At 32.8% G+C, this 24,462-nt stretch overlaps 1 protein-coding gene across 1 annotated transcript; it reads right to left on the reverse strand.

Annotated features, from left to right (window-relative positions):
- Positions 1–17,296: 17,296 nt before the first annotated feature.
- On the reverse strand, positions 17,297–17,907 carry LOC131071013 (calmodulin-like protein 7). Its single transcript, XM_059217857.1, has one exon. It carries the CDS (start codon positions 17,829–17,831, stop codon positions 17,484–17,486), a length of 348 nt encoding a protein of 115 aa, XP_059073840.1. The 5' UTR covers positions 17,832–17,907; the 3' UTR covers positions 17,297–17,483.
- Positions 17,908–24,462: the final 6,555 nt, after the last annotated feature.

The following is a 24,462-nucleotide window of genomic DNA, read 5'->3' on the forward strand; positions in this document are numbered from 1 at the left end:
TCAGGTCTTGGGTTACTATTATTTTTTGAAGCACAAAGCTTAATGAGAGAATCATGATGTGACATACAACAGAGTGCCATATTGTTAACTATTGTGAAAAACTATAATATCATTATCATTTTGGTATTTTTTATAGAAAACTAAAAGAGCAATTAAGATGTCAGTTATGATTTAGTTCAAAGTTGCAGAACATTATATATGTTACATTGATTTCATTCTTCTGTGTGTTGAGCAGAAAAGAAACATTATTCTTAGATTGAAAAAGAAGGCATTCTATTGTTTCATCTTTAGCACTTGAAAGTTTTATTGATAGTGTAATAACCCACCATAAATGAATCAACAAAATTAAGTATTCTTTTTTTTTTGTTTAATGTAATCATTATGTTTTATTCAATTGCATACTCTGGGCATCCATCCATTTAGGATTAGGCATTCATCCATCTGGGATGAGCATCTAACCATACGAGTTAGGCAATTGTCCATACGGGACATAAGATTCCATCTATCCAATACGAGATAGGCATCTACCCATGCGGGGTAGGCATCTATCCATACGGGATAGGCATCTACCCATACGGGGTAGGCATCTATCCAAATGGGATAGGAGATGCTCTATCATTATTCCTCCCATTTCTTCGACTTGTAAAGCATCCCAATTCAAAATGTGTTTCTCATCAGGTACATACTTTTTAAGAAGAGATACATTGAAGACATCATGGATTCGACTCAATTGGGGAGGTAAGGCCAACTGGTAAGCAACTGGATTAATCCTTCCCAATATTTCAAAAGGTCCAACATAACGAGGTGCAAGCTTAGTCTTTTTCCCAAATCTTATGGAACTCTTGTGTGGCCTAACCCTTAGGAAGACTTTCTCTCCTGCCTCAAACTCCCTTGGTGTTCTATTTTTGTCTGCATAACTTTTCTACCTATTTAAGGCTTCCTTCAATATTTGCCTAATTTCCTTAGTTTTCCTTTCCATTTCTTTCAACATATCTGGCCCAATAATCACTCTATCTTCAAGACTATCCCAACTCAAAGGTGTTCGACATGGTCTACCATACAAATCTTCAAAAGGTGTCATTCCCAAAGATGTTTGATATGTATTATTGTAAGCAAACTCTACCAAAGGTAGGTACTCTTCCCATTTCCTCTGTTGGTCCATGCAGTACATGCGAAGCAGGTCTTCCATAATCTGATTTGTCCTTTCTATCTGACCGTCAGTTTCAGGATGGTATGCCGTGCTAAAATTTAGTTGACTTCCTAGAGCTAATTGAAGAGTGGTCCAAAACCTTGAAGTGAATCTAGCATCTCTATCTGATATGATTTTCTTCGGTATTCCATGCAACCTAAATATTTCCTTAACAAAGCGTCTAGCCAAGGTAGGTGCATCATCTGTCAGATTTCCTGGTATAAAGTGTGCCACCTTAGTGAGTTTGTCAATTACCACCATTATTGCATCATGCCTAGAAGGTGACATGGGTAACCCTTGCACAAAATCCATGCTAATAACTTGCCACTTATGTTGAGGTACATCGTGCAATTGCAACAATCCAGCTGCGTGTCTATGTTCTGCCTTTACTCTTTGACACTCCAAACATTTAGCTACATACTTGACAATATCATTCTTCAACCCTTGCCAAAAGTATAACTTCTTTAGATCTACATAAAGTTTTTTAACTCTTGGGTGCCCTGAATAAGGGGCATTGTGAGCCTCTGACAAGACTACTTCCCTTAAGTTCCCTGAATTAGGAATATAGATTCTATTATTGTATCTGAGCAACCCATCTTCGTCTAATGTATACCCTTCGACCTTAGGATCGGTTGGGTTGTGTTCTAAAGTCAATTTGACTTTCTCATACCATGGGTTATGTCCTTGTTCATCCATTACTTTCCTTTTGAAAGAGGTTTTGAATGTTGCTATAGTCATCAAGTGTCTCCTCCTACTTAAGGCATCTGCCACCCTATTTTCTTTCCCCTTAATATATTCAATTTCAAAATCATATTCACTTAGAAACTCTAACCACCTTCTTTGTCTGGCATTTAAGTGAGGTTGGGTAAAGATGTATTTTAGTCCTTGGTTATCTGACTTTAGCTCAAAGGGCTTCCCTAGTAAGAAGTGTCTCCATTTTTGTAGGGCATGCACAATTGCTGCCAATTCTAAGTCATGGGGTGCATAATTGACTTCATGAGTCTTTAGCTTCCTGGATTCGTAAGCTACTACCCCTTCATCTTGGACAAGTACTCCTCCTAACCCTTCAATAGAAGCATCAGTTACGACTGTGAAGTGTCCATTTGGATCTGGTACCTTTAGAATGGGTGCTGAAGTTAGTTTTCCCTTCAAGATTTGAAATGCCTTATCACTTTTCTCGGTCCACACAAACCTTTTTCCCTTCAGGAAACTCTACTTGATCAATCTTTGCCACATCTAGTAAACCATGAGAGGAGCTAAAACTATGCATGGTATATCTCTGTAACCTTTGCTATGCCATAAGAAGAGTTTTTCCAAATACTTGAACATGTTAACCTTTGTGTCAAAGAGGAGACCTAGTATTGGAAGATCAATGGTTGCATAGGTCGAACTAAGTGAGAGACTATATGGCCAGAAGCAATGCCAAAGCATTGATTTTGCTATCCTCCCAATTGGAAGAAAGGGCACTACAAGAAATAGAACTATCATCCAAAACATTACAAACCCAATATATCTTAACACTACTTTGGGTGTCAAAGCCATCACCATGCCTCTAAACTTGTAGCTTTGAAGGATAAAAAGTTGCATTCTCTTCTTTTGTTCAATGAACAACTAACATAAAAAATAACATACTTATCATATGTTCTTTTTTATTTTATCTAAATGGATAATAAACACCCTTTTATAACTGTATAATGCCTCTCTATGAAATTAAATTTTCAATAAGATCGTAATATAAAAAATAATAATCAAGATTCAAAATTAACAATCAAATGATTGTATTATTTTGAAAAATTAACATTAACATTAATATTTTCAACATATAACAATCAAATTAACATTAACATTAAAAAATTTCAAGTCGGCACCAATTTTTAATGTTAATTTTTCAACATACTATGAACATGTTAATAAGTTAAAAAATTAACATTATATTTCATTATTTCTTTTATTTATTTATTTATTTTGGTGTAATAATTCTTCCATAATGTAGAGTGTCAATGCTCTCTTGTGAAGGCTCAAACCTTGATATTGTATTGTAACTATTTTGTTATTGAGAATATGTTATTTTTGGTGCTTTGTAGTTTAATTTTTTTTAATATTAGCATCTCATTTGTAGTTGTTTTTATTATTCTTCTATTTCTCTCTCTATTCTTGTTCTTTTTAAGTGTTGGAACTTTAAATTGAAATATTTACAACATCTCTCTTCTAAGTAGGAAATACTTTTTATTACTTTTCAATACAAATTAATAGTAAATTAAATGTCATTAGATACCAAGACATAGCATAACATTTAGCACTAATATATTAAATCAACTAATAATTTTTTTTTAAAAAAATGAATTTAAATATATCACTCATTCTCAGTTAGGGATGCTTGTGTTAGATTCTTATACTTAGACATCCTTTGTCTTCAAGAAGTCAAGATGTCTTGTTTTTTTTTTCTATTACTTCCTACATCATTTCTCCCAGCAATGCACTTTTCTCCAATCATGAGGCTGGTCATGGTAGATTTGTCACCTTTCTCTCTCTAACATGGTGCCGACTTTTGGTTGATCATGAATACAACCCCACTAACTACATGATCTAGGATCTTTTCTATATTCATAATCATTCTTTTTGGGTGACTAATATTTATTCGACCAATGATGCTATTGAAAGATCTACCATTTGGTGATACATTTTAAATCTAATTTCAACCACCATTTGGGAGTTGTGCAAATATTTTAAAATGATTGAGTGGTTCCATATTAAATACAAATTTTTCCCATGTGTTGGGTAATTAGTAAGAGAGAGGCTTGGTTTTATATGTATAATAAATTGGGCCTTTTAACCAAGTAATTGCCATTGCCATCCTAATCATTCATATTCGTACACATGGATTGAATCCACTCTAGACTTGATAGCATTTTAAATAGGCTTGATCGGGCCATGATTTTGATGCATTATTTTCACATTTTCCGTTTGTTATTCCTTACTTGTTGAATTGTTGGTTGATGTTGTCTTGTTTGACCATTTTCCCATATAGTTCACATTGAATGGTAATTTGTATCTCCCAAAGTTTTGAAGAGTTAATTCTTTCTCGATATGTCTCTTCTCAATATTAAGGTCATGTTAGCTCACATCTGACATGTCTGGAATCTTTAGCTACATCTACTTCAAGGCATTGGAAGGAACAAGGTATGGAATGATTCCATCACACATATCACCTAATTTATTTACATTTATGTTTACCAACTACCTTGTTTCCACCACTTCTCATATGAGGTCACCACCAAAGAACTTTGCTTGACTACCTTCACTTTAGAAACTCAATCTTTTAATTCTATCTCTTAAATATGACTAGCCAACCCACACCAGTAGAAGAAAATTGTTGATGCTTATATGCTCCATAGTGCTTAGATCAAAGCCAAGATTTATTAGCTTGAAATTGGTGATACAATTATGAAGGAATACTTTCAATTGTTATGAATGTATCGTTCTTCCTCAACGATCAAAATAATTCACAAGGGTTATCAACTCTTCCATGAATCACCTTGTCTCCTCCAATATTTTTTCTACCATTATGAGAAGGTTTTTTTTGCCTAAGAGTTTATACTTGCAAATCTTCTTGCCTAGCAATAGTGTCTTGCGACAATGCCTTGCCAACTATCAAATGATGAATGTATTTTCTATGACTAGCCTCTTACTAAGGGTGATATCAAAGAGGAGGTATTTTCCATGACTAATGAAAAGTCCCCTGGCTTTGATGGATTCCTTCTCAAATTGTATAAAGACTTCTAGGGTATAGTTAGGAGTGATGTACATAATGTTTATATTGAAGCCATCCAAATAGGATCATTAGAGACTTTTATCAACAAAGGAAACCCCAAGTTCATACTTAAGATTGGTGACCAGGAAAACATCAACAATTGGTAGGCTATCATCTTGCTAAATGTACAAGATCGTTTCCAAGGCACTAGTGCTCAAGCTATATACTATGTTCCCTCTTATTGTTACACCTGAATAGACAAGATTTATCAAATCTAGATTCATCCCAGATAATATTATCATAATTCATGGGTAGGAATGGAGTGGTCCAACCAATCCCAACAACTATAAGTTTTCATTAAAATTGACTTTTTCAAGGCTTATGATCGTATTGAATGACCCTTTGTTTTGGCTTTGGGCACTTGGTTTTTAATCGTGATTCATTTAGTTAATGCATTTAATAATTTTACTAAATGATTTTGTTGGAATTACTATTTTGGTTAGTCGTCTTCTTCTTTTGGACTCTTTTGGTCCATTAGACAAATATTCCTACTCACCCCAACTATCTATGTTTTTATCACGAAAGGTTTAGGTTATCTTCTAATGCACTTGAGATGTTTCCCAATCACGTGTCAAGGGAAACTATTTTCCCAATTTTGAGCAATAACTTGTTAATGGTAATTTTTTTGGTGATTATTTTCTTTGTCTACATGAAGAAGAGGAGAATATTTCTAGGCCTATCAAATGCTTGGGCATTTTTATCAAGCCTTTGGATCCAACTTACAATGGAATAAGACCTTGTGTTACAAATAATCCTTCTTTTCTTAAGCCTACATGGTTGGCTTCATTCTATTGGAAATGGTTTTGGTATGTGGTGAATAATTATGCTATTGGGCTTAAATTTTGATGACTTTCTTAGCTGCATTTTCTCTATAGATCAATTATGGAGGAGTGTAGGGGACAAAACTTTGACCATTATTTAGTACAAGGAATGACTAATATTTTGATATGTAAATCGACTTTTGTAAATCACCAAAAAGGACTTGATAATTAAGTAGTTGTGTAATGTGAAATGTCATCAGATTATAATTTTCTCTCCATATATAATAGAAAGAAAATGGATGGTTGTTTCTCTGTCTTACCATTATGAATGTCTAAATAAAATGACTATTCATGAAGATGGCTGGATAAAATGTAACTATAAACTGTATAATTATATGTAGAAAAATCATATGTTTGTATGTGAAGTGCCAAGCTTTGCTTCTGTACATAAACAAACTTAATTCAAAAATAGCTGAATTGTATTGTGTGGGGATTCAACATATATACACACACAAAATGTCGAGCGGCTACATGATTTCCAGGTGCGTGCAAGGTCGAGAAACATCAAGGGCGAATCTAGAAGAACTAGAAACTTTGGGATTTAAGACGGTGTGTACGATTATCTATATAGATAGTTAGTAGAGTTGTGGCTTGACTCATGCTCACATGACTCCTAAGTCAGAAATTTAGTTTCTTAATGTGTGCATCTAATTTGATGGCCGTATGGAGATTATTTTTTCGGTAAGATATAGTTATAATTTTAAGAATATTTTAAGGAAGATGTTTTCGTTAAAAATTATATGAAACTGAAAAAATAAAACTAGAAAGATTTTAAGAAAGGTTTTTGTGAAAAATTATATATAAAATTTCAAAAAGAGAATAAAGTCAAATTTTAGTAAGGTTAGAGTTGTGTGAGCTTTTTTCAATAGTCTTAATTTTTGTATGTTCTAGATCACTCTATGTCATTTCAAGTTTTGAAATAAATTGTAACAATGATTATCCTGACATATGGAATGGTTCTACTCACCATAAATCATTAAGTCAATGGAGAAAAAACATAGGTGAAACCCTACTCGTACCTAAAAGAGCTCTATCAATAAATCGCAATAGTTAAGTAAGAAGTAATATTTTTATCATAACACGTGGAGCAGTTCTATCCACCATATATTTCATCATGTCAATGAGGAAAAAAGTGTAGGAAAAACACTACTCACACCTATAAGAGGTCTAACACCCCTCTATCCCCAAAACACTAGAAAATGTAACAAATTCCCCCTCAACCCCAATTCTAGCACTCCTTACAATGAATGAAAATGTCATGAAAGAAATAAGTCTACAAGTCTTGGAGGTAAACCTAAAACCTATCCAACACCCATGAGAGTTAGGTATTCTTGCAAGAAAAGAATAAAAAACCATCTAATGAAAAGGAGAATAAGTAATTAGAATCTTAAATAAAGAAAAGCCTATCAATCATCCCCAACTTCAAGAAGCTAACAATAGATATAAGTTTCTTGTATACCTTCTACTTGATGAGGTTCTAGATGTTATTGACAAATGAGGCAAAGATAAATCAATTTATTTGACCTCCGAGGAGTTCCTTTTGAGCGAGACTTTTATAAATGGACAAAAACAAATTGGGAAAATAGGGGGTTGGATAATAGAATCTATCAAAGATATTGGAAAGAGTTACATTTTGACTTTATTCATAATGAATCTCTACTTTCAATGTTTGATGTCATTATAAAAAAGCACACTATGCACTCTTGAAAGAAAGTGATCTTTTTTCTTATTGTAATTTCTATTCTGTTTATCATAAATATATATTAAACTGACTAATACAACTAGTATATCAATATTTTAAAAAATATAGGTAAATTATGTTGAGAGATATCTTATAATAGAAAGAAATATGATGATTGCAAGAATATTAGCAGTATATAAGAGTTTCAAAAATATGGATAATAATAGAGTTGCGAGGGTTTATTTGGAGTAATAAAATAACACTTCCACAAAAACCAAAAGATGACATATTTCATGCATTTACTTGTCATTTGCATATCAAATTATTTCAAAATTGAATTTTTATTTAAAGACATTTTAATATCATTGTAGATACCTCTCGACATAATAAAAAATATATATTTAATAAATATATAAAAAATAAGTTAAACCTAATACAAAATATACTCTTATCGAGATGTAATTACACCGAAGTTGTGTCATCGACATGGACTATATACCGTTACACTCCATGAAAATAGTATGAAGATTAACAGATGTACATGAGTAACCTCATTCGTTGAGGCCAAAAACGACAAAACGTCCCTATCAATATCGCGAGTAAGTCCGGTCTAAGCTGACCGGATTTCCACAATATTTCCAAGCATGTGCCCCAACTAGTTATTGATTTGAATAACAAAATAGAGCTTATGAATCTCAGGGGCTCTATGAAAACATGGGAGCTCTGATATTTTAGGGGTGCAATTCTTAGTTTCTTTGGTTCTGAGTTTTGAAATGGAAATGAATTTCTATATTTACCCATTGAAAGAAAAGTTATATTCCTCCTCTGTTAGCTGTATTCCAAGCTTGTTGAGGAAGCAACTGATTTCGTGCAGAGTGAGGGTGCCATCACCATTTTCGTCCAAGGTATCAAACATTCTGCGAATTTCATGGGGAGCAGATGAAAGTGCCATGCTTTGCTATATAATTTTTATTGGTGATCTTCATGTATAGGCTACGTGGGATTCAACATATATCTATATATACAAAATTCAACATTCAATTTAAATTTACTAGTCAATGGTTATTTTAAAATTCATTTACTTCTATATTTAGAAGTCAAATAGTCAATGATTATTTTACGAGTCATTCAGTCGACAATCATTGAACATTCACCTTATAATCTTTCCAGGTAAGTGCAAAGAATAGAAAGTCTTTTTAACCAATTGTGTGGGTGAGTGTGGAAGAAGAAATGGAGGCTTCTGGATTAAACTGTGCCTACGACTCCCCCCGAAAAAGCAGGAACCGTAGCATTTCCGTGGTGTTTGGGGTAATTTCGCGATGATTGTGGAAAAACAAGGATGAGTAAAGCGGCGGCGTGACCGAGGAGTATTTCTTCGTAAACAGAAAATTATTTTATTATGCGAATTAACACGTTGATCATAAAATCTTGGAAAGTGAGTCTACCTAGTGGTGGACAGGGGCGGAGTCGTCTATCCAGGCAGCAAAATGGGTCTTCGACAAGATTCTTATTTTTAATTTAATAATTAAATTAAAAATCACTATCCGACTGTACGCTGATTTTTAATTTAATTATTAAATTCAAACAAGGATTTTGTCAAGATCCATTTTGCTGCGGCCATAGTCAATTAAGATAGGGACAGCCTTGAAAAATGTTATCGATGAAAGATGAATATTTTATTTATATCATTTCATTATTATGTATGGATTTGATTGAATTATTTTATGATTGTTGACTATTTATCTATCTATATATATTAAAATTTATATAAATTACGTCAAGACATATTCACGATGAGGTGTTTAATCATACTTAAATTTTAATTCTAATTCTAATTAATTTGTAATCTTAATTTTTTCATGAGTCAAAAATGAGTATCATAGAAGATTTCCTTTCATATCATCTTTGTTGAAACATTTATCTTTTTATTTTATCATAATATCTCCTACAATAGCATACTTATAACACTTAAACTTGTCTTTTATGAGAATGTCATAATTATATTTAGAAAATGAGGGCAATGAGGATGCACCTAATGATATTCACAATGATCAAGATTCCACTTCCAGACTAGAACATTTTAAAGAATTCAGTAGATTTGAATAACCTCGACATATGATGGAACAAATATGGAAACACAACCTCACTATTATATCTCCAAATAAGCCAATGGATATGTCCACACTTATACCATAGAATGCTTAGTACTTTTGTTTCTATTATATTTGCATACATGAACATTTTCTGGATAGTTGTATTGCTTTTAGGCATAAAATTCAATACTAAAGTGCAATTGAACATTGAAAATAGTCACGAGCCTACAATTGCATTGCTTCATGAGATTAATTTTATGGAAGTAAATAAGACATATTGAGCAAGTGATCCTATATCAGCCCATATTGAGTTTACGCATGACATAAAATACAAACCATGTAATGTGCAACCAAATTCTTATTAAGTGTAGTCAAATAAGAAAAACAAACAACTTGAAGAAGCATTAACACATAGCTAAGAAAGAAAATTTGATTTCTTTTGGGATGATCAAGATAGATTGGATGAAGATAGTCACACTCAATTAAGGAAAAAATTATAATCAACTAGATTTGTTACATGATATATGAGCATCATTATAGTATACATACATAAATGTGTATATCTTAGATTTCCTCTTTGTCACAAATATTTGCATCCACTTTAGGTCTTTCATTTAAGATTTGTTTTGTTGAACTTCTTCCTATTTTGTATTCTACGTTATTGTTTTTATAGTTTTTTCCCTCTTGAGAGGCATTTCGGTTTCCATCTCCCTTTGTTTCACGTGATAGTTTACATCCTTTTTATGTTCATGTTTCACCTACATTTACCTATTATGTTAAAATTCCCACTTAGGTTGCTCACTTGCCTTTGTTTTCCCTATTTTTCTATCTATTTTGTATTTCTTTAACTTTTCGTTCATCATATTTCTTTCCCATGTGTTTCTTTCCCGCTTCCAGTTCTATTCTTATGTTCATGCTTGTTCCTTGATCCTTAACCATTGCTTGTTTTCTATTTATCTTATATTGTTATATCTTTCTTGTTAGAGCTTACACATTAAGCCAATATTAATACATTACACTTTCTAGAGTTACTCACTGATCCCCCTTGCTATATTGCAATTCTAAAGCATAATATTACACTATTTGTACTCTTTTTTCCAGTTATTTAACATTAATACTTGTTTGATGGCATCATACTTTCCCATTTATACATTGCACTTTTATTGCTATATACTTAAGTACATTTAGGGAATTATCTCCTTCCCACTTTCATATTAAGTTATTTGATATATCTTTAGTACATCATATGATTTCATTGCCATGTCTTTACAATAGGACATAATTTGTTTTCCCTCACCTTTTCTACGCAGGTGGGAGTAAAAATCACTACGCAGGGCTGTCATTTCAAAATTTAAATTATTACTTGGCCAGTCTGATAGTACATCATTTTCACTTAAGGGAAATGCAGATCTAGGATGTCAAAGATTATAATCTTGCCTGTGTTAGTCCTGATGTCAGGGAATTGTACAGGAGGATTATATTTTCATTGCCTATTTTTTTTATTTTACCACTTCATTACACCATCCTCTTTGCAATTCTCACGATGCTGGTTGTTGAGTTTGACACCTGCAGGTTCTTTTGTATTCTGCGTATCGTCCTGATCAACTGCAAGAATGCTTGTTGGGTCTTTATCTGACATAACTCTAAAAAATATGTTTTGGGTAGACGATTCGAGCTTGTTGGACATGATTAGGGCTCTGCTTGGAGAGGACGACACTGCTAACAACAAGCAGAGGATGGATTGTCTTGCAACTGATGAATATTTTTATCAGAAGCTGGCATAGGTGGTGCAAGTCAAAATTCTCAAGGCGTTCAAGATCAGGGCTGTGGGCAGGGGAACACAAGACAAGTGGAGTAAAGGAATTGGGGAGGACACTTAAACAACAACAGTAGCAAGCAAATGTGACCCCTGTGGCTGATGGCCCCTAAGAAGCCTTTTGTTATAGATAATTAGTCAGATTAACAAACTTTGCCTAAACCATGATTTTGGTGTAGAAACTTAAGATAGTGGCATAGATAGTCACTGCAACGCTGATTAGCTAGGATCTTATTAGGGAGCCCTTTAGTTTCAAAACAAAGATGTGAAATCCTGGGAATTTTGTTTTAATGTAAAACTGTATTTGAGTTATTTTGTAGCACATTTTTTTGCTGTTGCTATTGAACAAATGCATGGTCTGGACGGCCAGCCTTAAATCACACACATTAAGCAACATATTATGTCTAGAGAATGTTGGTCAACTTAACACTTTTAAGTGTAGAAGTGTATCTTTAGTGTGACCACACACATTAAACAACATATTAAGCCTAGAAAATGTCAGTCAACTCTGAGTGTTTAACACTTTTAAGCCTAGAAGTGTAAGCTTAGTGTGTGTAATTTAAGTTGTTCCGGCCTCGACATGGACAAGGACAAAGAGAAATGTGAGAATATTGTGCCACTGGTTGATAACACATACAAATTGAGCACGATATTTCACATTGACATAGTTGTGAACTACCTCATTGCTAGAATTAACAATTCTAAATGGTAATGTTGATACATATGTACAAAGAATTCAATGTGAAGATAAGAGACACCAAAGTATATTACAATTCTTTGACTATGACATTTTGATTTATCCTTCATCAAATAGATTCATGACACCTTGCTTTTGATAATATGCTGATCCATCATGACATCTACAATACTTACATGTTGTGCACGACTCCGTTATTTTCTTGAGGATCAATTATTTGGTAAGGGGTTCCCATCAAAACTTGCATGATCATGTAGTATTTTGCATTGCCTCATGTTTCTATCACTTCAGTCAAGGATTTGGCTAGTGCTTTCATTGAACATTTTCATTACAATATTGAGTCAAACGCTTATTAATCAACTCATGCAATGCAAATAAAAGAAACAAGAATCAATTAAGATTATATTTTTGAATTTCAAGCTCTAGCCTAATAATATGTTATGTCCATTTTGTGACGATGAACTCCAATGCCTGTTTATGGATGGCTTACTTTCAATCTTCAAAAGGAAAGTATTTTCTTTGTCCCATTGTTCATTTTCAAACTTAGGTGCCACTATATGTAAACGTAAGTGTGCCCTATCAAAAGATCAACTTATATATTGGCATATTTCTTTTTTCACAAGTCAAACATCATTATTATAGAAGATTATCTTTAATATTAGCATTTTTTAGACACTTTCTTTTTTTCCAATTTAGTAGATTTGAAGAACCATCAAATCATATGTCGATTCTTCAAATTTACTAAATTGAGAAAAAAAAAAAAAAGTATTTAGAAAATGCTGATATGAAAGAAAATCTTCTATGATAAGTTCAACACACTATCCTATATCCAATTAAGTCAATCGATATGCCCACACTTACACCATAGAAGGTTAAGTACTTTTGTTCATATTGGATTTGCATACATGAACATTTTATGGATAGATGTACTAATTTAAAGCACAAAATTCAATACCTCATAATAAAGTAGAATTGAACATTGAAAGGAGTCATGGGCCTATAATTCCATAGCTTAATGAAGTTAATCTTTTGAAAGAAAGTAAGATACATTGAGAAAGTGGTTCCATATTATCCCATGTTGAGGTTAAACATGACATAAAATAGAAACAATCTACCGTGCAACCATATTCTTATGAACTAGAGACAAACCCAAAAAAACAAACAAAGAAGAAGAAGCAACACAAAGATGTGAAAATGCTGCGGACAGTGGTGTTTCTATCGTTGAGGTTTCTATGCCCTCTGTTGTGGATTGAGCTTCTTGTGGCTTGGGGCCTATAGTTGTTCCCATATGCAACCCCTTGGCTTTCAGGGTGTCTCTTGACATTGAAAAGGAGATCATCCACAACTCCTCTGTGTTTGAGTCTCATGGACTTATTTGTAGGTTTTGGGGACTTTGGCCAAGCCTTCCTCAGCTGCACATTTGGATTTCCCAAAGTTGGGAACCGATCTTAAAGGGTATAGTAAACATTTATCCTTTAGGCAAGGGATTTTTTATTGCTAGTTTTGAACAGGCAGATGATAGATCAAAAATTTTATGTAACAATCCTTTCAGCTGGGAGGATAATTTTTTTTTTATGGTTAAACCCTGGTTCTCGTCTTTTAACCCATCTAATGATTCATTTAATAAGATTCCTATTTGGGTTAGGCTCTCTAACCTTCCCCTTCATCTATGGATGAACTCTCTGCTAGAGGAAGTGGGGGAGGCTTTAGGCGACTTCCTAATGATTGATAAGGATTCTTACTATATATATCATTCTACTTATGCTCGGATTCTGGTTGACACTGATGTTTCTAAAGGGCTTCCAGCTGAGATAAAGATTGACTCTTCTTTGGGATCTTGGGTCCAACCACTCGACTTTGAGGGTATCCCCTTCAGATGTTGAAATTGCTTCTAGACTGGGCATGTTGCTACACGGTGTGAGTCTGATAAAAAGAAAAAAAAATTGTCTCTTGGTGGAAGGGTGCCTCTTCTGAACACTACTTTGTTATAAAGAAAAGCTTCTCCCTGGTGGTTGCTCAAGTTCTTCAGGCCGATGTGGGTGAAGGCATTGCACCTCTAGCTGCTACCCCTAGTTATGGTGTTGCTTTACCTCAGGTGTGTGTGGATGCTTGTGCTGGCATCCCGACTGATCGGTTGAAGGATGTTGGATATTCTTCTTTGGTGGATGACCTTCCAACTTCCCAGATTGTTGTTGGATCTTTATCTAATCCTTCTGATTCTCATATTTTTTTGGTCCCTGCCTCTCCAGATGCTTTCTTTTTTCCTCCTGGTCGAGGGACGTCCTCTATTTTGGACCCGTCTTCTTGGCAAAGGACTGCTGGTAGGGTTGAGGAGGGATGGATTACCGTTAAAAGTAACAAATTTAAATCGTCCCAGTCCTCTTTTTATATGACCCTTTGATCCCATAAGTGTAGATCAATTTCTTGATTGGTCCTCGTTGGGTTGGATCTACTTGTTGGTCTTTGGTTTTTGCAGCCCATTGGTTCTTGTTGGGGGTCCTTCTTGTGTTGTCCCCCATCTTTTGTTTGGTTTTGTCGTGTCTCTCTTGTGTTTTGTTTCATTGGGTGGACTTCCAGGCTTATCTTAAGGTTCGGGTTTCAGGTCCTTCCAAAACCTATTTTGTATAGGGCAATGTCACGTCCCTTCAAAACTTGTTTTCCCTTAATAAAAAACACAAAGTTGTCAAAATAAATTTGATTTATTTTGGATAATTGATAGATTGGATGAAGGTATTCCATTAGATTTGATACATGATAAATGAGCATCATTATAGTATACATACATAAATGTGTGTAGCTCAGATTTCCCCTTTGTCTTATATCTTTTTGCATTTACTTTTGGTCTTTCATTTAGGGTTTGTTTTGTTGAACGTCTTCCTATTTTGTTTCTACATTATTGTTTTTACAATTTTTTTCCATACTAGAGGGATATCTTGGTTTTGACCTCTCTTGTTTTCACATGATCATTGACATCCTTTTTTATGTCTTTGCTTCATCTACATTTGCCTATTTCATTCTTTCTCACTTCGGTTTCTCACTTGCCTTTTTTCACATGATTGTTGACATCCTTTTTTATGTCTATGATTTATATGCATTTGCATACTTCATTGTTTTCTGACTTAGCTGAAGATGGAAGATTACCATCATTAATAATCCCATGTGAAGATTCCAAGTAGTGATAGGAGCTACAAGAACATCATTGTGACTAGACAAAACATTTTTCACATGACATGCCTTGTGTTCCACACATATTCAACTAAACACACTTATCATCTTTTGAATGGGTAGAATTTCTTATATTTACCCGTTTATTCTTATTTTTATTTTATAGATAGTTGGCATGCTCTTATTTTGTACTTTGTTTTCATGTGTGGAACAAAGGCTTTGCAATGCATATGTTTCCTTTGTTTTGTAGGTACCAATAGAAGGCGCGCATTAATTGATACACTTACATGATGCCGCTTTATAGAATACATTATATTACATCATATGGATCTCCTCTCATATCTTTTGATACCTTAATATTTACTTTACATACATGTTTGTGAGTCTTACATGTTTTGAGAGACATGATCATTTTTAAATTCATATTGTTTCTTTATGATTGGTCTCCAAGTGGTTGATTCTTCATTGAAGCTATGCGAGACAATTAAAAAAAGATATTTGTACTATACATAAGCCTATTAAGACTAATAACCTTGTATGATTAGTTAAGGTGGGAAGTACATAATCCTTGCCTAAAATTGTAGTGAGTTTATTAGTACTTGTTCTCTTGGCAATATTATTGCAATCAAAATTAAACTTGACTAGTTATTTTTATGCGTACCTATTATACAATCATATATTAGAAATTTTCTACCTAAAATAAATATCAATTTTTGTGAAGTCAAGATGGAAACTTTTTAATTAGAAATATCCAAAAAATGATTTAATGACAATCTTATTGGCTAAAGAATTCCAACTCTTTATTGCAATTACATATTATTCAAGGCATGTAATGATTACTTTGTACAATTTTAACCTCTTAACTTATATTTTTAAATGACACATATTTGGCTTGCAAATTTGTATTCATATAGTCAAACACCGTAACAAACCCATCTTCCCCAATATTTGTAAAAATAAAATACAAAATTGAACAATTTCATGCATGCACTCTAGCCGCCTACCTTTCTCTTCAATCTAGCCAATATCCATGTACAATGAGTCCACTAAATTCTTTTTCCCTCCAAAACCTTTACAAAAATTCACTTTCGATAATGCTTTGATGAATGCTCACGTCTTTCGTAAGAATTTCTAAGTTATTTTCAGAAAACTAATATTGATATTCTACAATCAACATATTATATATTCATATATCTTTGAATGTTTTTTTCAAAATGTTTACATCAATGACTACCAAATTCATTTGAAAATATAATATTAGAAAGCAAAACTTCTATCGGTATAATGTTTCAATGATATTTTGTTGAACCCAAAACATTGTGTGGACATGTTATAGGAAGTCCAAGTCATATTTATTTTAGAAAACAAAATGCAGCCATTTATTAGAAATGGAAATGAAAATGGAGATGGATTTTTTTATAATTCTTGATATTAGGTGATCTATTTTTGGGTCTACATATGACTTACAATGACTTACAATGACTTACAATGTAGAGGCACCTAACTGTGTCACAAATGAAATGTACATAGCTTACCCCTTACAGAATTTGAACTTGTGACCTCTCTTTTAAGAACACAAATTTTCCATCAAGATAAAAACAGAAATCCAATTACATTACAATTTCAACACAATATATTGTTTGCTATTTGAGTGCCCCACAAAAAGCCAGCTCTGCTCATAAATCTCAGGGCTTCTATGAAATCCCTCACGCCAATTAGTGGCTGATAAATTCTCCTCAAAACAAGCGGCTCCGTTATTTTAGAAAAATATTCTCAATTCTTGGATGAACTTCTTAGCCACACTGGTTCTGAATTTTAATGTACGATTTTTTAAATTTTGTCTTCTATTTTATCAGAATTCAACCATGAACTGTGATGTTTTTGTAAGGATTTATACATCTGTTTAGAAACCAAAACTCCAAATATGATAACAAATGATGTACTGGCTGTTTAAAGCTTAATTTATATAACATGACCTCATACAGCAATATATACTCTCCAAATCTCAAAATCTGAAAAACCCTGAATAACCCCGAACTGCCAAACGAGGTCAAAAGTGAACACCTTCAGGTTTTGGTGGTCATCATGTTCTTAAACTAGGAGAAATCCATGAGGCCGTCGAAGTTCTCATCAAATCTACATATCATTCTCTGACAATCCTCCAAATAATGCCTACCCGGCTCTATCAATCCCAAATTACTCAGCACTCGTTAAAGCTCGGAAGAAGAAATATGCCCATCTTCATCCAAATCGTAAACATTGAATGCCTCCATTAAACATAAATCCTGCTGGCTTCCTTCACTACTACCGCTACTGGTACTAGAACTGCTCTCATCCAGAACAGATTGGTAAAGCTCAACAAATTCATCAAATGTTAAACTACTATCTTCGCTATGAGAAACAGCCATCACCATACACTTTAACTCTTCCTCAGTCAGATGTATTCCAAGCTTTTTCAGGAAGCAATTGATTTCACGCAGACTGAGCCTCCCATCGCCATTTTCGTCCAAGGTATCAAACATTCTACGAGTTTCATTGTGAACAGATGAAAGTGCCATACGTACTTTGCTTTTGTATATAAACTTAGTTCAATAACGGGTGATCTTGTATTGTCTGGGGATGCTTTTGTATATGAACTTAATTCAATAACAGGTGATGTTGTATTCAACATATATACACACCCAAAATGTAGAGCGGCTACATGATTTCCAAGTGCGTGCAAGGAGAAACCTCCAAGTCAAATCTGTGTGGTTTAATCTAGAAGAACTAGAAGCTTCTGGATTTAAGAACATTCGTACCATTTTCGTGGTAGGGCGAGCACGGGCAGGGGCACGGGCAGGGGCACGGCCAGACGCAATTTCGCGGCAATTGCACAAAAAGAGTCGACTAGTTAGGAAAGTAACAACCAACCTTGACTTTAATTAACGCCTAAACGTAATTGAATCCTAAGTGTGACCCTCACAACAACCTAATTGAATTCTCATCCTAACATTAATTAAATTATTACCATTATTAATCTTAAATTTAATTGTTAAAATTGATCTGTGTAATCTTAAGGTGAAGACTTATTTTAATTGAATTTAGAGCTATTTAGTTTAATGATGCATAATTATTAAATTATAAAATTGATTTATATAATTTTAAAATTAAGAAATTTTATATTACTTTAGAACTATTTATTTTAATGAATGGTAAGCCTAATCTTAACACTTATTGAAGCTTAAGCTAATGATAACCCTAATCTTAATAGGAAATTGCTTGAAACATCAATTACAAGTTTTGAGATGCTTGCAATCCAAATATTATAAAAATAGATACTGTAAAAGCCCTTTCATGGAATGCGCTTTTACTCTAGAAAATAGGTATTGTCAAATATTACACCTAATGTAAAAGATCCATTAGTAATTTAAAATAAGGAGTGTGGTTGTAGAGCATTCTTTTGGCAAAAATCTGACCATTTGTTTCTCTCTATCATAAATAACATGCAAATTTTGTTGTTGATAATTCCCTAAGACAATTACAATTCCATATAATTTACCTTCATTATTCGAAATGATTAAACGCCCTAGTTTTGTTGAAGAAACACCAATATTAGAAGTAGCATCTTCAACTGAATTAGGTATAGAAATATGTAATTCTCTGCAGTAAGTGTGATAGTGACATTTTCTTTGAAGTGAATCTTGAAGTGCGGAAACATAGGAGGCTCTTTTCCAATGGAAATCTATAATGTTGATCAAATCCAAAAGCTACTTGAACCTCTAGATACTTGGTGTTTGCAAAGTTGAGCCTATTCAATATTTTTCTATGTATTGAAGCATCACTCTTTCATTACTATATCTTATATTTCTAGGGGATTCCCACTTAGTACATCTTATGCTTTTAAATTGTTATGTGTTTACATCAAGGCATCATGTTTTCTCCCACATTTTGTACTCATCTTATCATATTTTTAGCCTGTATACCTACATCAAGATATCATGCCTTTCATGCCTTCCCTTTGACATGTCATTACTATACCTTTATTTAGGGACATCGTGCCTTCTCCCCCTTGGCATTATATACCTGCATCACCTTACCATCTTTATATACTAGGGCATCATTCCCTACTCCACATATAAATTTTTTTCTACCTACATCCACTAGGGGCTTATTTACTTACCCACATCATTGTGTGATCATTCTTGTGGACACCACATTGGGGGTATATGTTGATCTAGTTCCCTATATACTTATGCGGGTCCCTTTTTCCTATTGAGTTACATGACCAATTTTACTTGCCCACGCTAGGGGTGGCACTACTTCCTATATGTGCTTAGCACACCTTGTTATTCTAGATGTTTATCATATAATATTCTTATCTTACTTTGTACATAACTATATGGTTATCTTTATATTACATTTGATTTTATGCATGCTTTCTCAATTCTTTGCATCTTATTGTAGGATAGGAGTACATCACCACAAACAGTAAGATATTGAGCTTTCAAGTAGTAGTATGGGGATATCGTTGTGGCTAAAAAAAATATTATTAAATGTCTTGTGCTCCATGCATCCTTAGCTAAATGTACTTTTCATATTTTAAGTAAGTAGAATTTCTTAATTTTATTTATATTTCTTCTTGTTTCCTATTTTCTAAGTCGGCATACTCTTATTTTGTACCTAATATTCACATGTGGAACAAAGCTACTCAATGAATATTTTTTCTTTATTTTGTAGGTAATTATGGAGAACACACATTTAAGGACACACTTACACAATGAAATTTTATAGAATCCATTACTTTATATGGATCTCCTTTCGATCCTTTTATGTTTGAACATTTACTTTACATACATGTTTTTTAGTATTAATTTATACTTTTCAATATATAATAATTATATAGTGTCCTTGTTTGGTTAGTTTCCAAGTGGTCAATTCTTCATGGGAGCTATGTGAGACAAATAAAAAAAACCTTTTGCACTATAGGTAAGCTTGCTGAGAATTGGTTTCTCACATTTTTAATAAATGAGACTAATAAGCTTATGTGATTGGTTAAGGTAGAAGTAGGTAAACCTTGTCTATAATATATATTTTTTATTAGTACTTTCTTTTGACAAATTATTAAAAAAAAAAGTTTCTTTATTTATTACCATACATACTTATTACACAATAATATATTGGAATTTTTTTAACTAAAAGTAAATATTTATTTCTTTGCTAAGACAACATGTAAAATTTTTAATTGGAAATATCGAAAAATAATTTATTGACAATCTTATTGGCCAAAGAATTTCAATACTTATTACATCTTTCACATTATTCAAGACATGCAATAATTACTCTGTACAATTTTCATCTCTTTAATTTATATTTTTAAATGAAACGTATTTGTTGTGCAATTTTGTATTCATATAGTCAAACACTATAGAAAACTTATCTTCCCTAATATTTGTAAAAGTAAAATTAAAAATTGAACCCAATTGCATATATGCACTCTAGCCACCTACAATTTCTTTAATGGGCATACATACATTGAATGTTAAGGTCACTAATTTCATTGTCCCTACAAAAACTTTTTCATATGTATGGTAACTAACATCATCAATATAGATGATGTCTTCTTTTGGTTATTTCTTCTTTTATTGAAGATTCATAAATTATATGTTGAGGCTACTAAATTAATTTTTCCCTCCAAAACCTTTCCAATATGTATGGTAACATCATCCATATAGATGATGTCTTCTTTTGTTTAGTTCTTTTTGAAGTATGAACATCATCCATATAGACGATGTCTTCTTTTGTTTAGTTCTTTTTGAAGTATGGACATTTGGAAAATGATAAAATAGAGACACAAGAAAAGTGACCCATAAAATGGTAAGTCTAGACAACAATGTAGTCTAGATAACTATGTGGCCAAAATTGATATAGGAAACACAATTTAAAATAACCATGTTACACTTGCTCAAAATAATTCACAAGAGATTTTGTAGGTTGTAATTATATACCTTATTTTTTCTTCTAGATTAGCAAACATTCCCCTTTTGTTATGCACTAGTGGATGTCATACCTTGTTCCAATGTCCCCATTTTCACATATGCTATAAAGATGTGGGTAAAAGTTACAAAGTTTGATTTTACACTTGCCAATTATACTTGCTCAAATGTTTCTACAACCTTTAAAAAACTATAAGTAACTTCAAATCCCATCAAATGAATATAAGTTACAAATACAATTAATCATAATTAGAAATTATTCAAGAAATGATTTTTTCATAAATTCTTATTTACTGGACTTTGTGCAAATGTTTTATTAGACAAGCATGGGAAGGAACCAAAACCATTAGAAGTTAGCTATGAAGGAAAAAAGAATTAATCTCACAAGAAATGAGAATAGGAAAAATTGTTGACTAAAGAAAGGAACCAATAGGAGACAAGGGTCCAAACCCTAGGCAACGAAGTTCTCTTTCACAATATTCCAAAGAGAAAGGGGCAAAAGAGAAGGAGGACCTTTCTTTATTTTAAAAACTATTGTCCAAGCTATGCTATCATTTGGGGCCCCATTATGATGGGAAATAAGTAATGATCCCCCTTGGGGAATCAATAACAACAAAAGTGGGGACAAGATGATGGGGTGCGAGACAATCTTCAACCATTGGAGGATATTGAAGTTGTGAGGAGGTAGTCGAAGGAAGCCGAGTTAAACATGAGGTAGGAGGTTGAAATTGTGATGAAGAATCTAAAGCAAGTTGAGACAAACAAGGAGCAATAGGGAGTTCCAAGAATGACATAGCCTTGTCTAGAGAAATATAATCATCAAGATATTGAGAAGAACGGGCCTCAAAAGGGACCTCAATAGTCAAGTGACCTTCCTTAGCATTCTTCCATCAAGTAGAAATTCTTTTTTGTCACGAAAGTGACTAGTTTGAAGTGATGTAGCTAGTTGCAAAACAATGATGACAACAAGAGGGTCACCCTCATAGTCCAATGGGACTTTGTGAAAAGATCATGAACTCTATGGTGTTCAAAAGGGGTACTTGCAATAATACTTTTATGAATCTCCATATCTCATTACACCAAGATATTTGTAAGAAAAATAAATGTCAGCATATCAGTGTAAGAAAAACAAATGCCAACTATCAACTCAAAATCGAATGAGATTATTTTAGCAATGTCTAAGTTTGTAATTTTTCCAACCTTTCTTGGCCTTTAAAGCTTCCATTCGATATCAAAGTTTCCATTTTAAATCAATAAGTTCTTTAAAGTTATTATTTAAATTAAAATCTTCTATTTTGAGATAAAAATTTTGAATGCATTGGTTCATTTGTGCATGTTTATCACTTCTTTTTTATAAGATAATAAACATTTCTTTGTTAGTTGTTATTAGAAATCAATTATATCTATTTGGTAGTTCATTTGGTAGTAGTTATTTCATTCAATTTTAACATAGCATGGATAGATAAACTTTCTTCTTTTGATGATGATATAGAATTATTTTGACAGTTTGTATTTACAAAAGTTGAAGGTATGATAAATTAGATGAAAATTATAGGAGATGATATAAGCAATCAAAATGTGATTGAAAAAATATTAAGAAGTTTGCCTTCCAAATTTGATATTGTTGTCTCCACAATTGAAATTTCAAAAGATCTTACATCTATGAAAATTGATGAGTTTAGTAGCATTTTATTAGCAACAGAAGAACAATGAAAACTATTTAAGAACCTTTAGAACATGCATTTGCATCTAAGGTGAATATAAGAGGTAAAAAACATAATTTTCTTTAAGGGTCATAAAAAATTTGGTTGTGGCAATGATTCTAAATATGAACATAAAGGTGAGCCTAGTCACAATTATAGAAGCATGGGCTATAATCAAGGAACGAGTTCTAGTTTTCAAGGAAGAAATAGTAATTAGAGAGGTAGAAGTAGAGGTAGAAGCACGGATACTAGTAGAGACAAAAGACATGTTCAATGTTTCCATTGTAACAAATTTGGCCATTATGAGTTTGAATCTTGGCATAAGCAATCTATAAAAAATGTTGTAGAAAATAAACAAAATCTATTTCTTTCTTGTTTGAATGCAAGTTCCAATGAAGAGCTTTTATGGTTTATTGATTCTATTTGCTCTCAACATATGACTTCTAATGAAATCTATTTATTAACTTGAATGAAAAATATGATAGTACTGTTGTGTTGGGAGACAATAATTCACATGGGACTAAAGGAATAGGAACCATTGAAGTAGCAAATGAGAATGGAAAAACTAAGCACATTTCTGATATTTTGATAGTTCTCGCTCTAAAAAAAGAATTTTTTATTAGTTGGTCAAATACTTGAAAAGAATTATCACATTGTTTTTGAGAGGAATGAATGTATAACCAAAGATAAATCACAAAGATATGCAATTGTTGTCGGAACACAGATGACATGTGATCATATGTTTCCCTTCATTTTTTTCCACCCAAGCAAATCTTGAGCTAGTTAGAGGTATATGATAATCCATTATGACATCAAAGGTATGAACATTTAAACTTTGGTGGTTTACTTTTGCTTAAGAAGAAACATATGATTGAATGATTGTCGTTTCTTAAAAATTATCAGAAAATTTGTGAAGAATGTTTTTTTATCTTACATTCTCTCCCATAAAAAACATTGTAAACAAACAGAGAGAAAATGTTCATTATCCCTTTTAATTTTAAGTGTTGCATTTCTTTCAAATCCTTCAAACAAAGATTTGGCGAGATCTATTAGTGGAAACCATTCACAAAGGATATTAAACTGAGATCTGAGAGTCTCGACTTGATGTTCACTCGATTGATATCTTGCTATGAACCTCAAGCAATGAATAAATTAGAGTAAAAATTTCTTCTGTGCTAACCTGCATGATTGAATCAATTCTCTCTACATCACACAGATTATTACATGTCTTTCTTATAAGACCAAATATTCTCAATTGTTAGATGAAATTTTGAGCCACTCTGGTCCTATATTTAAATGTACGAATATGATTATTTTACCCTCAAAATAGAAGTGAGAAGTTTTTGTTAGTTATAAACGAGCAAAGAAAGATTAATACAAAACAACAGAAAGCTAATAACATGAACACAAAACACAAGTTTAACGTAGTTCACCATTAAGTGGCTACGTCCACCAGATAATGCAATACAACTCTCTCTACAATACATGACCGTACACGTCTATATATACATTCA

The sequence above is a fragment of the Cryptomeria japonica genome, chromosome 3, assembly GCF_030272615.1.
Source record: "Cryptomeria japonica chromosome 3, Sugi_1.0, whole genome shotgun sequence".
NCBI classification, from domain to species: domain Eukaryota; kingdom Viridiplantae; phylum Streptophyta; class Pinopsida; order Cupressales; family Cupressaceae; genus Cryptomeria; species Cryptomeria japonica.

What these genes read in the sequence shown, in the direction of transcription:
- LOC131071013 (XM_059217857.1), bottom strand. Translation starts at nt 17,831, where the DNA reads ATGGCACTTTCATCTGTTCACAATGAAACTCGTAGAATGTTTGATACC.